The 16,000-nt window shown below is 47.1% G+C and overlaps 1 protein-coding gene across 1 annotated transcript in view; it reads left to right on the top strand.

The window, feature by feature from the left end:
- vps39 (VPS39 subunit of HOPS complex) overlaps nt 1–16,000 on the top strand; it is a 94,113-nt gene that overhangs the window by 28,983 nt on the left and 49,130 nt on the right. Inside the window, exons 12-14 of the mRNA XM_084310689.1 lie at nt 982–1,124; nt 5,413–5,553; nt 14,802–14,943. Coding sequence (XP_084166815.1) covers nt 982–1,124; nt 5,413–5,553; nt 14,802–14,943 — 426 coding nt within the window. The remainder of the gene's footprint in view (nt 1–981; nt 1,125–5,412; nt 5,554–14,801; nt 14,944–16,000) is intronic.

The raw sequence follows: 16,000 nt of genomic DNA, 5'->3' as shown, positions 1-16,000 counted from the left end.
AGGGTTGAATTGGATGATACGAAATTGGGATGGGAGAAAATATGGAAAAATGGGAGAAAAAGTGGATCAAAAAAAAAGACATCACATCATCTTATAGCAAAAATAAACAAGACATGTCACTGAACTGTGTAAAGAAAAGTGTCCCAGTTTTGTAGCCTTTTTTACTTTTCATGCCTATATTAAACATTTAATGTTTTCAGAACTGTGCAAAAAAAAGAAAAAGAATATGAAGTGTCCCATTTCACTTGTTATATTTCCACATTTTAGTGTTCTTCAGTTCTTTTTTTTTTTTCATTCAGTGTGAGAAATCCAGTCTCTGTTGAGCTTTAACAAGTCCATCAAAGTCAGGTTGCATGTCTGAGGTGGAGATGCGAAGCACAGCTGCCAGATGTTCATCAGTGAGAGAGGATCTGTACCTGGACTTGGTAAACGTCATGACTGAGAATGTCTGTTCACATATGTAGGTGGATCCAAAGAGAACCAACATCTTCTGAGCATGTCTCCTACGCGTATATTGTGCGTGTGAACGTTGACATGAAAAAAAAAAAGTAAAAAAAAAAAAAAAAAAAAAAATATTATCATGTAATATTTCGCGGGCCGGTCAGAATCATCCCGCGGGCCGTACAATGCCCAGGTCTGCCGTAGAGGTTGAGTACTTTATTATCTAAAGATGGTAAGTTAGTTAGTGTGGTGTTCATTCATAGTTAAAGACCATAGAGGTTGATTACTTTATTATCTAAAGATGGTAAGTTAGTGTTGTGTTCAGTCATAGTTAAAGACCGTAGAGGTTGAGTACTTTATTATCTAAAGATGGTAAGTTAGGGTGGTCTGTTCATTCATATTTAAAGACAGTAGAGGTTTGAGTATTTTCTTGCAATACATCACATTCACACTCCCAAGTGATATGGGCTGTCAGTGTCCAAACATGTTAGATGGTTCTTCAGTGCAGGGGTTGAATTCCTCCCTTCCGGTGTTCCACAGACCCCACCCATGTGATCGGCCTGTACCCTGACCTGCTTCCATCAGACTACCGTAAGCAGCTGCACTACCCCAACCCTCTGCCCACGCTGTCCGGGGCAGAGCTGGAGAAGGCCCATCTGGCGCTCATTGATTACCTCACACAGGTATGTGTTCCACAGACCCCACCCATGTGATCAGCCTGTACCCTGACCTGCTTCCATCAGACTACCGTAAGCAGCTGCACTACCCCAACCCTGTGCCCACGCTGTCCGGGGCCGAGCTGGAGGAGGCCCATCTGGCGCTCATCGATTACCTCACACAGGTATGTGCGTCTGTGATGACGTCCTCACAAGGATAGAAACAAAGGGGGAAATCCTCCCCAACGCGAGGTCATCCTGTCGGACCTCCCTTTGCAACCTCACTTTGATTTACCTCACTTTGAAAAGGGGACCTTTTTTAGGATTTAGAGTTTCCACTGTCCAAACATTGCAAGCTTTATATTGCTCTAAAGTTGCTCCCATAGTCGAGCGGACTGTACACGGACTGGACTCTGCGGAGGTCCACTGGACTCTTTGAGCTTTCATAGTCGAGCGGATCTCCGCGGACCAATTTCCTACATGTCTCGCGCCAGTTTACACCAGTTTACACCTCGCGCCAGTTTGTGTGACACCAAGTGGGCGCCGCGGACGTCCGCGCGTCAGAAAATAGGAGCTTCGCACTTGGACTCTGCGTTGGGTCTGCTTTGAGTACCCTTTGGGTCAGCTTTGAGCCCGCGGGAGTCTGCTCCGTGTACGGTCCGCTCGACTATGGGAGCACCTTTACTCTTAGCTTAAAGCAGTGCTTCTCAAACTTTTTCTGTCAGGCCCCCCTTTGGCGGACCAAAATATTTTGGGCCCCCCCCCCCCCCCCCCCCTCGCCCCAACAAAATAGTCATGAAATGGGCCATGTTTAAATTTATTGAAATAACACCAATATCGTGACCTTTCAAATTGTGCAACCACTTTACAACTGTGCAATTGTGCAACAACATAACAATACAGTCCAATACACACTCAAAGACTGTGCTTTTAAAAAAATATAGACATCTTGTAACATTGCAATACAATTCAAGGACACTGCTTTAAAAAAAAAAAAAAAAAAAGATAGAAAACTTTGTGAAAAATTTGTGAAAAAACTTGTGAAAGAACTTTGCAATTTGTGCAAAAAAAGAGAAAATGTAAGTAAATTATGTGAGTCATCACAGCATTAGTGGCTGCAATGAGCCCGTTTTGCACTGCACATCTTTTCAAAACGAGGTTGCAGGCTTGATACTGCCACTCTCAAGTCATGCTCAATGTTGAGCTTAGACCTGTGCTTTGTGTGCAGTGAAGCAACAGCTGAAAATCCAATCTCACAGAGATAGGATGTGGCGAAGGGAAGAAGGATGCCCACAGCCCTCTGCCCTATGAGTGGATGCTCCCTCTCCACACCAAGCCAGAATTCACTCAGTGTCTGAGCTGTAAACCTCAGCCTCAGGGTGGAGTCAGAGGTCATTTCGATGAGTTGCTCCTCTTCAGCAGAGCTGAAATCAGCAGGTGCTGTAGATAGAGATACTTTATTTGTAATTAATTGCAAATTAAACACAACACATTTCAGTTTTACAACAATCCATTCCAGCTAGATGGTAGCATATTATATTATATTTACATTTACATATATATAATACCGTATATATATATTACATATAATATTATTATTATTATTATTATTATTATTATTATTATTATTATTATTATTATTATTATTATTATTATTATTATATTATTGTTATTATTATTATTATTATTATTATTATTATTATTATTATTATTATTATATAATGTACAACATAAATAGAATGTATGTAGCCTACAGCACAAATGTCATAATTAGTCAGTCAATAACATAAAATACCAACCTGCTGCATTGAATGGATCCACCACCCAGTCATACTGAGCACTGTTGTTAGGGGGGAAATCCTCTCAGGGAAGAGATGTGCTGCCTGAGACAGGGGATCACTGTGGTGACTTGAGAAACACTGCTTTCAGCAAACTCAGTCAGGTTCTCAAAGGCATCAGTCTGTTGTTCATCAAGGCGCCTGCCCCACATCTCCAGCTTTCCACTGAATGCAGTGATCTTGTTTGCCAGCTCAGGTAGGTATTTATCTTTGTCTTGAATTGAATTGAATAGAATACTTTATTTAGATGTTTGCTGAAAAAAATCACATGACAGTAAGTACAAGGTCAACTAAATAGGATTAAAAAAAACCAAGAAAGCCAATGGCTTGTTTCAATTGGGGTCCTTTTGTAATCAATTCATATTACATTTAGTGACAAACAGACAGACACTAGTAGACAGATACTAGAAGACAAAAAATATCAACATACCTTAAAGCTGAAGGTTTAATTCATTCAGCTTTCCAAAGACATCGCTGAGATAGGCCAGTTTCATCAGAAATTGTTCATAATTGAACTTGCTTGCAGCTTCTTGCATGCTCTCCTCCTCCAAGAACACCCGAATCTCCTCTCGTAGTTCAAAGACTCGCGACAACACCTTCCCTCGCGAGAGCCACCTTGCCTCGCTGTGAAACAGCACTGCAGAATGGTCAGCTCCCATCTCCTCACACAGCACAGAGAACAGGCGCGCTTTCAGGGGTCGGGTTTTGATGAAATTTACCACGTTTATAACTTCTGTCACAACCTCATTCAGCTCAGGGCTAAGCTGTCTTGACGCTAGCGCCTCTGTGAATTTACAGTGCGTCCATTGCGCGTTTGGCGAGACCCCCTTGATGAGTGCCTGTAGCCCCCTCCTTTTCCCTTCCATGGCCTGCACACCGTCAGAGCAAAAGCCCACACAGTTCTCCCATTTCAGTCCATGTTCTGTCAGGTAACTGTCAATCATTTTGAAGAGCTCATCAGCTGTCGCTCTGTTTTTGACATATTTGCAAAACAGCAGATCTTCACTCAGTGACTGGGAATTTACAAAGCGAACATAGGAAATAAGCAAACGGTCTTTATTGCTGTCAGTCTTTGACAAGGCACGCATGTCATCCTCAAGGCTCAACTTGGCCCTATATTTTGTTTTCAGAGCTGTCATGGATGAAAAGCCAGCTTCACACAGATACTGTATGTGGTGCTGAATGGTAACAACTACCTTAACTGTGGTACTCAGCACCACACTCTGAAACTAGCTCTCCAGGTGTTATCAGATGAGATTTCAAAGAGTTCTTCCAAGAGTTTGGATGTGTCAGGAAGCTTTGTCTCAATGTTGTCTGTAAAGTTTTTTTTTATCCAGAGTAACTTGGTGATCCTTTTCTGTGTTTTATTAAATAATGATTTTCAGATTTTGAGAAATGGTATTTTCATGGAGAACAGTGCAGCTGCAACAGGTAGCACTTTAGTGATAATTTTCTGTAATCCAAAAAAAAAAAATTAAAAACTTTTTTTTTATATAAATCTCAATGCCAATCAAAAGTTAGGGGGCTAATAACCCTTGCCATAATTTCAGTGCGCCCCCTAACTTTTGATTGCAAGGTCTGACATTGACCCCCTTTTCAGGAGTTGACCTAGAGCCCACCAAGGTCATGCATATCAAATTTGGTCAATGTCAGACCTTGCAATACACTGTAAGGCACTGTAAGGCTCCGGATCTCCCCCACTTCCAGTGATGAAGCTAAGCTATGCTAACGGAGCGTCTATTCCCAAAGCTAAAATGCATGCACAGAGACAAAAAAGGTATGTATCTTCTTGTCTAACTCCAGGGAAGATGTTAAATAAGCTAATTTCCCAAAATGTTGGAGTTCCCCTTTAAAGGAACACACCAACATTATGTGAGATGTGCTTACCATCCAGAATCGGACAAGAAGATTGATACCAATTTAAATGTATGTGTGTGTTTAGTAGAAAGCTATCCGGCTGCACGCTAGCCTAGTTTAGCACAAATGAATGGAAGCGTATATGGACCACTAGCTTAGCTTAAAACTCTGGGAGAGGTGTTTTTGGCCAACAGCTAAGCTAGCTGGTCCGTCCATCGGCTTACATTCATTTGTGCTAAGCTAGGCTAGCTTGCAGCCAGATTGATTGATCGATTGATCGAACATTCTATTAACAGATTGCAGAATGGGTACAATACAGTACGGCTCAATACACAACATTTTTAAGGGGATGCAGACCAGAGAAAGACTTTCTACTGAACGCACAGAGAGGAAATTGGTATCAATCTTCTTGTCCGACTCTGGAGAACACTGTTAGCTTTCCCTTAATGTCGGCGTGTTCCTTTGTAAACGAGGATAAGCATTAGAGTTCAGGTAGGGTAGGGTTAATATTTGGGGAACGACTCGAGCACTGCAGCCCGGGGATGACGTCCTCGGTGGAATGTCCTCACGGGGACATAACTGTGCTTGTAAAGTCGTGCGCTTGCTGTGTTGTTTCACAGAAACGCAGCCACCTGGTGAAACAGCTGAACGACTCCGACCCCTCCACCACCTCTCCGCTCATGGAGGGAACTCCCACCATCAAGAGCCGCAAGAAACTGCTACAGATCATCGACACCACTCTGCTCAAATGCTACCTGCATGTAAGGACCAAGACTCTTCTCCTAATCTTTTATAGCAATTCGCAAAGCAAAGGCAAGAGCCAAACACTGCAGTAGGCAACTTCGGAGGAATAACCGAGAGTGAGTTTACCTGCTCGGCAGAAATAGAGAAAGCTCTGGATCACTTTTGCATCACTTAATTAAAAAAAAATAATAATAATGTTTCCCAGCCTCTTGATGGCAGGTTGGCAGGTGGTTTTGCAACCATTCATTGTCAATGGAGCAGCTCCAGTCTTTATACGTTATGACATCACAAGTCTGAGTCTGTCTTTTTCCTCCTCCTTTTTCCGTTTTTTTTTCTCCCCTCCCAATGTTAGTCGTTATGCCAATTCCCAATCCCCTTCCTGGTCGTTGCACACTCTACCCCCTACCGTCGGTCTGGGAGGGCGGAGACTATCGCATGCTTCCTCTGATACATGTGTAGCCAGCCCACCGCTTCTTTTCACCTGGCAGCGCGCACTCTCACTGGGAGAGTGTAACGTGTGGAAAGTCACACTACCTCCCTCCAGATCCTTCCCTCGCTGTGCAGGTGCCCCGACCGAACTGTAGGAGTCGCTGTTTACAACGACCCGGACCCACCCACTGGCTTCCCTCCCGCTGACTCTGCCAATCGAGCCAGTATGACGGCCGGCCAAGCCGGAGGCAACGCTGACAGCCGGATTCGATACCAGTGTCTCTCGCGATGGTGACAATCACTGAGTCTGTCTTCTCTGGCTTTGAGAGAGAGTAGCTCATGTTCACAAATATTGAATTGTCATCGAATTAACATATTGGAATTCTTAATTTAGCTGGTGTTTCCCTTTTTTAAGAGAGCTTCCTAATGTTTTCTAAGTCTGGAATCCAACCTAAGTCAATGTAGTATAGTTGCACTCTGAGGCCCGGCTTTAGTAAAACACACTCGCGCTCTTGTTCTATTTGAGTTTGGAGATAAATCCTCTCCCTGAATCTCAACATCTGTATTTTAATGTATTGAATACAAAAATATTTTGTTTACTTTGCGGCAACATGTTCTATTTTTCAAAAGAAAAATCCAAACAAACATTAAACAGTCATCAAACAATCTTTAAAATGTAAAAAAGAAAATATAATAATGAATCAATAATCCCTGCCATGCTCACAACACATAATACAAAATATATACAAATATAACGCATTCAGTGACCTAGACTTAACTTTCCCTGAATCACTCTAGGTAGGAGGGGGGGTTTGATTTGAATAGAATCCATAAAAGGACTCCACATTTTTATTTCTTAGAGGAGCTTCTTATTGTGAGTTTGAGTCTCTTAACACAATGGCGCCCAAGCACGTAGATCTCCGTGTTTCGATTCCACCTGTTGTGGACAGAAGCACGGATATATCCGTGGCAAGTTGTTATTGCTTTTATTCCATTTTAATAACCTATTCAATGTCGCCGAGCGGCACTGCAGATTTACCCTACTCTTTGAATTCGCCAACATGCAATACCGGCCAGATCCTCTTAGGGGCGCTATCGCGATAATAGTGTTCCCTGTGGCAGAAGTTGTCTTTCGTTTTTTGGATCTCTAATGTAGTTTTCTACTCATCTGAAGCGATAGCTATTGTCTGTTGCACGGGATACGTTTTGAATTGCGGATTTCACTCTGCAATAAGGGGATTTATCATCAGCCAATGGACATATCGATCTACCAGATGGCGATCGATAACGGGGAAATGCTCGGGGGGATCCAACCGGCTCATGGTAAGATCTTTTTCACGTAAATTACAGCCCGATCGGGCATTGTTTTGATAGCCATCCAGGCGATCGGCCTATGTGGCTAGTTAGACGAACACGGTTATTGGTAATCAATAGGGATGCTAGATATTGGCTTTTTTACCGATATACCGATATTGTCCAACTCTTAATTTCCGATACCGATATCAACCGGTATCAACCGATATCAACCGATACCGATATATGCAGGGTTTCCCCCCCAAAAAACGGAATAATTTCAGGTAATTAACATTACATATCTCTTGTTGTGGAATTAACACAACATTATGCATACTTTTGACAATAAATAAAATCAGAATTTGTTCTTACTTGCTTGCCTGGGTAAATAAAGGTTCTAGAAATGTAAAAAAAAAAAAAAATTAGAAAACCGATACCGATATTTTTCACATTTTAATGCCGATATCGGCCGATAATATCGGACATCCCTAGTAATCAATAATAATAAACGATGTCCCCCGCCCCCCCCCCCCCCCTTTCATGCATACATGCTTTTGGATTGTGCCGATCATATGCAGTTTGAGTTATTTTATTTCTGTAGCATCTGTAAAACGGAAATGCCATTGGATATAACGTTAGCGTTAGGTTATGACTATAACCAAGTTCTGTTAGTTAGGGGCGATGCTTGGCTTCGCCTTCTGCACTATCTCGCGTACGTGCACGCGTACTGAATAAACCACAAATGTACCTCTAATACCAGTATTAGTCTGACCACACCCCTCATCAGCTTACCTTCATAAGCAGGTGTGTGGTCACCTGCTCTCCTCCTTCCCAAGCTTTCACCACAAGGTGAGGTCAAGGGCTGCAGCGGCCGTCCGAAGCCAAGCATCGCCCCTAACTAACAGAACTTGGTTATAGTCATAACCTAACGTTCTGTATCGTTAGTGGCTTAGCTTGGCTTCGCCTTCTGCACAAGGGAGGCCAAGCGGAGCCACTTGGCTGACAAATACACCCCGCTGACAGCCCCCCAAAACCATCAGAACAGGGAGGGCCGAGCCCCCCCGACCCCCCCTAATGGAGGGTAGCCCCCCTATTAGGGACGTCACGGGAGGGCGACGGACCCGACCGTGCGAAGAGGCACTCAAGCAACTCAACGCACAGGGTGAGCAGACCGTGGCTTGACCCACGACTACACACACGCACAACCCGCATGCCACCCGGGAACGAACGGAGGAACAACCTCGTTACTGCCCCCAGAATCACGGGGTCAAGGGCAAACCCAACCCCGTGGCAAGGCCGTAGCAGCGGAGCACGAAGGAAGACCCAGACCCACCAAAAGGACTGGACTCCCTGGAATGGGGGCCCGGAGAAGTCCATGATGCCAGCATCAAGACCCCACCAGGTGGGCACGTAGTGCCCCGCCCCCCACATCGCCAGCGTATTCGGACAAAGGCCCCTCAGTTACTGCACCTGGTATTCCCAGGCGGAACCAACCAGGCCAGTAAGCCGAGCGGGCCCCGTCCCCCCAATAGTACACCGCCTGGCACACTGACCCTGCAGAATAGGCAGTCAGCATGGCCGTAAGCACACAAAAAAGGTTAACCAACGGAAGCAGGCAGCGCACCGGGGAAAAACCAGGCAACAGGCTGTTAACCCTAGCCTGGAGACTGCGGACGAGACAGGCGCCAGAGGGGACAGCTGAACACAGCCGCCCCGGCGGAAGGAGCGTAAGCTGGCGGTGTTGCATGACCAAGCCTCCATTTAACAACCCCCACCCAGAGGGGTCGAGGCAGAGAAGGCTGACACGATTGGCAGACGTCATGAACGTGCAGGGGCACCCTCAACCGGTGAACCCGGGAGTTGACACTGCTCCAACACACCAGGGAACCAACCACCTCGGTGTTACCCAATGCGGTGGTTGTTCCTATAACCCCTCAAGAAAAAACTCCAAAACACACCTGCGGGTATACACCGGCTATACCGCAGTACAAGTGTTTCAGTTTCCAAAAAGGGTTAACCCAGGCCTACGGGTCGCAAACATCACTTCGGACCGGGCCTGGCGGTACGGGAAGCACAGGGTCACCAGAGGAGGTCAAAAAACCACCCCCACAGGCCCCTCTTCGCCATGCGTGAGAGAGGAGCGAAAAACAATGGAGAACCAGCCCCTAAGCACACCGTACCTGGTATTCCCCGGCGGTCTCCCAACCAAGTACTAACCAGGACCAACCTGTGTAGCGGCCGAGATCCGACGAGATCGAGCGCGTACAGAATGGCATGGCTGTAAGCCATGACGACAGTGCTGAGTAAAAACATACCCAACCAGGGTCTCCATAGCGCTTAACCCTGTGACACCCAGACCGACCTGGCATTTTTCCCCCTGAAAAAAGCCCAAGTCCCTCAGGGTACCAGAACAGCAGATCTGCATCCCCGGCGGACAACGGGTTCAACTGATCTGGACCAGCGTGACCAGAACCAGTCCCGTGCCCTAACCACGCCGACATGCCCCAGGAAAAGGGCAGATATGCGTGTTGATCTTAACATGAAAAGAAGGCGCCACCCAGACGTCGGGACGAACCGCGCCTGGTGGCCCACCCCAAGGGCGTGAGACCCCACTACATATGTTCAGATCCATCCCGTCATCATCCCCCAGACATGAACGAGGATCCGTCGACAACCCACCCAGGTCATGGGATGTGGTCGCCGGAAGAGGAAAAACCCCCATCTCAGTTGCTTTATAAAAACGCTGTTTCAACCACAAGCAACTAAGGCGTGCCAGTCAATCGCCTGTTTACAGCGAGCTAGCACTATACGTGCGTCGGGACACACCCCCATCAATGAACAGGCTATTTAGACCTGCCATTGAATCCCCAAGGCGCCCAGGGGAACGACAAGAGGGGTGTGACACTCCCTAACTCCAACACTTCTGGAATAGAAAGAAGGAAGCATCAACAGTATGTATCCCAGTCTACACAGCCGGGGTAAAAAATGTTCACATTTTTACATCCCACCACCCTCCCATAGGAAAGAGACGGGGATCCCCAGAGAGACTTCCCACGCGAGCTGTACAGATTGAAAAGAATATATTGCACCTTGAGCCATGTAAAAAACTGGTTTTAGGGCCTCCGGGGAAGAGGCACCGAACCCATACACACTCAATAAACGAATTGAATCGAATATACATACAATAGAAAAGGACCCTTCTAGAGGGTCCACTCACTTTGACAATCTGAGGAGGAAGGCTCTGTACTCTGATGGAGGCTTCCTCACATGGATCACATGGAAGAAGGAGTCCGAACTCACAGAAGGCCTGAGTAGGCGCTTGGTGAGGAGGAGCCCTGACCACCCCCCCTGAAAACAGATCCATCACATGGACCTGAACAGCACACGGAAGTCCTACCAACAGAGACGCGCACGGTGACGTACTCTATGGCGGGGGAATTCCTGCGGTGCACACGCCCAATATACCAGGCCGTGGGACCAGGAACTCCCTCCCCCCCCCCCCCCCCCCCCCCCCGTAACGTGCCGAACCGCCACGTGACGGGAACCTTGAAGGACAGGGGGTGTACCCCTGACCGACAGAACAACGGGGAGAGGAAAGGTTACCAGTTCACCCCTTTACGACCCCACACCCATGATACGACGTAACGACAAAAAGAGAATATGACACAGTCATAGTCAACCCTATGAAGCGTTTCACAGCTCCACACAGCGCACGAGCTAACCTGCTATCTGATTTTTACTAAGGAAAAACACAGAATAGAGAGGGCTCTAAGAACCCCGGTCCAACATACACATGTGCTTCTGTGGTCAGTACAACCCAGTTGCAGGTCACATGACACACACAACCCATCATCATCACAATGAGAGAATACATCATTCTTGATTAGTATCGACCACAGGCCTTGCTAAGCACACATGACAGCAACCAAACCAATTTCCCTTTAGGAAATAAGTTTCTCCAGCAGATTTAGCACAACCTCAGCAATCAAGCTGAGAGTTACATCGTATCCCTACCACACAAAAGACACAATTAATGCACAACATGTCTGATAGGAGGTGATAAAGTCCCCAGGGAACCGGGGGGGGAAAAACACAATCCTCCTATTTTACCCTCAATACGGCCAGTTAAAACAGGAAAACCTGTTAATGTGTGAACTCACTGTCCATTGTCATTACAGTCTGAGAAAGAACATTCTTTTACTCACTCGTCACCAAGCATAGCTTCATAGGTTAGTTGCCTTAGTAGTGAGTACACGGTACACATAAACACCATGATGTTTCTCACACAACAACCAGATCAATACATCACGACCTGCACAGAGAAGCTACTGCCAGTGACAAAAACAGCTCACACACAACCCGCAACGTATCTCAAATGCATTGCAACAACACACGTTTTGGGAAAAAACACCGTCATTCACAATACATTTAGCAAGGTAAAACCAGAAGACGTGTTATGAGGGTCTGGCCAACCCCGTACCTGCCCGGAACGCAGATCAGCGAAGTGCAGTCATAAGCCACCGTAGAACACAGCCCTCTTTGTTGACGCAATCCCCGTCTAGGCTCAGGCAGGGTTGACGAACATCCCCTGTCAAAGATGACGTCGTGGTCAAGAGTGTAAAACATGTTAAAAATCAAAGCACGTTCAACAGAATAGCATCAAGCTAACGGCTGCTCCAACCGTTCTGGTGCTATCGCTTCCGCTCGCGAGACGCCGATCTACGACGCACGCGATCAGGAGCGAGCTCCCGGCGGCGCGCGAGAAGCCTAAGCTACCCCGCGCCAGGCCACCGACCGGCTAACCGTAAGCTATGAACATGTAAACAATGACATAACACTCACCCAGACAGGCCGCCGTTCTGAACCCTCCTCACTTTTTAAGAGAAAAGAGAAAACAAGACGTCAACACCGCTTCACAACGGTGACATTAACACGTCCGGCGGAATCAGCACAGTACCAACTGGCCTGTATAGCTGACTTTGAACATGAATCTGCCGCTATCGCACATTACATGCACATATCCCCTCGTGAAGGAATACTCTCATTTGGATATGAAAGATGGGGTCTTAACACGGTGACAGAGAGAATCCACTCGTCCAGAACACACAGGGATCACCAGTGTCAATGGTCGCGGCCCACTAGTTAAAACTATAATGGTCGCCAGACCAAGGCCTTCTGTCGCCTAGACGGCTAAACAAAGGACCCTAGCCTGGGGCCGGTTTCCATAAACTTTGTCTAGTAGCCCCCATAGCACTAACAGACAAGTGGAGCCCGCCAGCAAACACTACTCACCCAACCTGGAACGCACCGCTCCTCACAACAGCGGCATGTCCGACAGTTCAGCTGTGGCCTGACAGGTTTCACCCCAACAACCACAGCAAGGAACTGCAGTTGAGAAGCATGCAGCGGCGTGCTCCCAATACGAAAACCGGTGGAGGGTTTGTAGAATGATCATCATCTTCTAGACACTCCAGTACGAAGACAATATCGCCGTATTTTCTCGAAAATAGTGAGAGAGAAAATAAAGATATGATGTCAACGTATCCTTGTTTCCCAAGCTGTTCCTAATCCAATTTCTTCCATCATGGTGTCAAGTGTGGGGATCTACCGAGGCACCTCTTCCTTGTGGTGAAAGCGAGAAGGAGGAGAGCAGGTGACCACACACCTGCTTATGAAGGTAAGCTGATGAGGGGTGTGGTCAGACTAATACTGGTATTAGAGGTACATTTGTGGTTTATTCAGTACGCGTGCACGTACGCGAGATAGTGCAGAAGGCGAAGCCAAGCTAAGCCACTAACGATACAGAACAGCTATTAGCCCTATAACTAGCCTTCCAGAAAATAATACTAGACCCAAATCCCGTATAACGCTTATATTCACGGCGCTATAAAATGAGAACCTATTGATTAATTCTTTTTTCTTTAAGCCATTTTGAAGGGACGGTTTATGGACTCAATTGACAATGAGAAGAATGGACAGATAGCAATACTATAAAGTATAGATTTAGCTGTACAAACAGCCCCACGTTTGTTTACATTCCCCGGTCCTCTTGACATTAATTAGACTAATGGCCCCGAATGTGTTAAGATGTTCTATTTTAAAGGTGTGATACAACACCATGGAAACTAGCCACTAGCTCTGAACCAAGAATGCACTCACGCTCTCTGTCTCTCTCTCTGTCTCTCCCTCTCCCTCTGTCTCTCCCTCTGTCTCTCCCTCTGTCTCTCTCTCTGTCTCTCCCTCTCCCTCTGTCTCTCCCTCTGTCTCTCCCTCTGTCTCTCTCTCTGTCTCTCCCTCTCCCTCTGTCTCTCTCTCTGTCTCTCCCTCTCCCTCTGTCTCTCCCTCTGTCTCTCCCTCTGTCTCTCCCTCTCCCTCTGTCTCTCCCTCTGTCTCTCCCTCTGTCTCTGTCTCTCCCTCTCCCTCTGTCTCTCCCTCTGTCTCTCCCTCTGTCTCTGTCTCTCCCTCTGTCTCTCCCTCTGTCTCTGTCTCTCCCTCTCCCTCTGTCTCTCTCTCTGTCTCTCCCTCTGTCTCTGTCTCTGTCTCTCCCTCTCCCTCTGTCTCTCCCTCTGTCTCTCCCTCTGTCTCTCTCTCTGTCTCTCCCTCTCCCTCTGTCTCTCTCTCTGTCTCTCCCTCTCCCTCTGTCTCTCCCTCTGTCTCTCCCTCTCCCTCTGTCTCTCCCTCTGTCTCTCCCTCTGTCTCTCCCTCTGTCTCTGTCTCTCCCTCTCCCTCTGTCTCTCCCTCTGTCTCTCCCTCTGTCTCTCCCTCTCCCTCTGTCTCTCCCTCTGTCTCTGTCTCTCCCTCTCCCTCTGTCTCTCCCTCTGTCTATGTCTCTGTCTCTGTCTCTGTCTCTGTCTCTCCCTCTCCCTCTGTCTCTCCCTCTGTCTCTGTCTCTCCCTCTCCCTCTGTCTCTCCCTCTGTCTCTCTCTATGTCTCTCCCTCTGTCTCTGTCTCTCCCTCTGTCTCTCCCTCTGTCTCTCCCTCTGTCTGTCTCTCCCTCTGTCTCTGTCTCTCCCTCTGTCTCTCCCTCTGTCTGCCTCTGTCTCTCCCTCTGTCTCCCTCTGTCTGCCTCTGTCTCTCCCTCTGTCTCTCCCTCTGTCTCTCCCTCTGTCTCTCTCTCCGTCTCTCTCTCTCTGTCTCTCCCTCTGTCTCTCCCTCTGTCTGCCTCTGTCTCTCCCTCTGTCTCCCTCTGTCTGCCTCTGTCTCTCCCTCTGTCTCTCCCTCTCCCTCTGTCTCTCCCTCTGTTTCTCCCTCTGTCTCTCTCTCTCTGTCTCTCTCTCTCTGTCTCTCCCTCTGTCTCTCCCTCTGTCTCTGTCTCTCCCTCTGTCTCTCCCTCTGTCTCTGTCTCTGTCTCTCCCTCTGTCTCTCCCTCTGTCTCTCCCTCTCCCTCTCCCTCTCCCTCTGTCTGCCTCTCTCTGTCTGTCTCTCTCCCTCTCCCTCTATTTCTCCCTCTCCCTCTGTCTCTCTGTCCCTCCCTCTCTCTCTCCCTCCTCACCCCCCTCTCCCTCCTCAACCCCCTCTCCCCCCCCCCCCCCCCCCCCCTCAGACCAACGTGGCCTTGGTGTCTCCTCTGCTCCGCCTGGAGAACAACCACTGCCACATCGAGGAGAGCGAGTACGTCCTGAAGAAAGCCCACAAGTACAGCGAGCTCATCATCCTGTACGAGAAGAAGGGACTGCACCAGAAAGGTAAGGGTTAAAGTACAGCGAGCTCATCATCCTGTACGAGAAGAAGGGACTGCACCAGAAAGGTAAGGGTTAAAGTACAGCGAGCTCATCATCCTGTACGAGAAGAAGGGACTGCACCAGAAAGGTAAGGGTTAAAGTACAGCGAGCTCATCATCCTGTACGAGAAGAAGGGACTGCACCAGAAAGGTAAGGGTTAAAGTACAGCGAGCTTATCATCCTGTACGAGAAGAAAGGACTGCACCAGAAGGGTAAGGGTTAAAACACTTTCACCACCACCACACTTAACCCTTAAAGGGTTAACCTTCTGCAGTGTGGTAGTGAAAGGGTTAACCTTCTGCAGTGTGGTTGTGAAAGGGTTAAATGGGCACTTCACCCACAAAAAAAAAGAATGCTGATTTATTTGCACATGATGTCACACACATCCCCAAACACTTTTACACACATTAATTTAGTTTGACAGTTATTGAGAGTAAATGAGTTTGAATGTCATCTGGGACATTGAATCCATGTGTTAATTACAGCTCAATGAAATGATGAGGTAACAGTCCCTATATGACAAGGTATTGCTATTTTTCTTATCTACATAAAAAAAAATCATGTAACTGTGATTTAACGCAACACAAGGATTCAATGTCCCCGATGAACTTGCAGTATAGGTAATTTAATCTAATTAACATTTTGTTTGAAATCTGACACGCACACGAATAGAAATCACAAACGGTTGTCGCCAGAGTGTTTCGGTAACCGCCAGAGCCCCCAATACCGAGTAAAACCTCTTGAGCTTTCGGCGTTAAAAACAAACATATTTGTGGGCATTTGGCGTATTTAGGTATGCGATCACCTGCCCTCATGTGAGCTCAGATCTTACGCACTGCAGCTTTAAGTACAACAAGTGTCACCACACCACACCAAAGAATACTGAAGACGTACAGGCGTAGAGACGGCTCTGCGTAGCTGTGTGCCGATAATTCCCATAAACCGCAACTAGCCGCGCCATATGAAAAGTGATGTCGGTTGCTAAGCAAACTACTCGTCGTAACCAGGGAGCTAGCTTACA

Source organism: Notolepis coatsorum, assembly GCF_963971535.1.
Source record: "Notolepis coatsorum genome assembly, chromosome: 3".
NCBI classification, from domain to species: domain Eukaryota; kingdom Metazoa; phylum Chordata; class Actinopteri; order Aulopiformes; family Paralepididae; genus Notolepis; species Notolepis coatsorum.
Note: the sequence above shows the minus strand (reverse complement) of the source record. Positions and strands in the feature narration are given on the sequence as shown.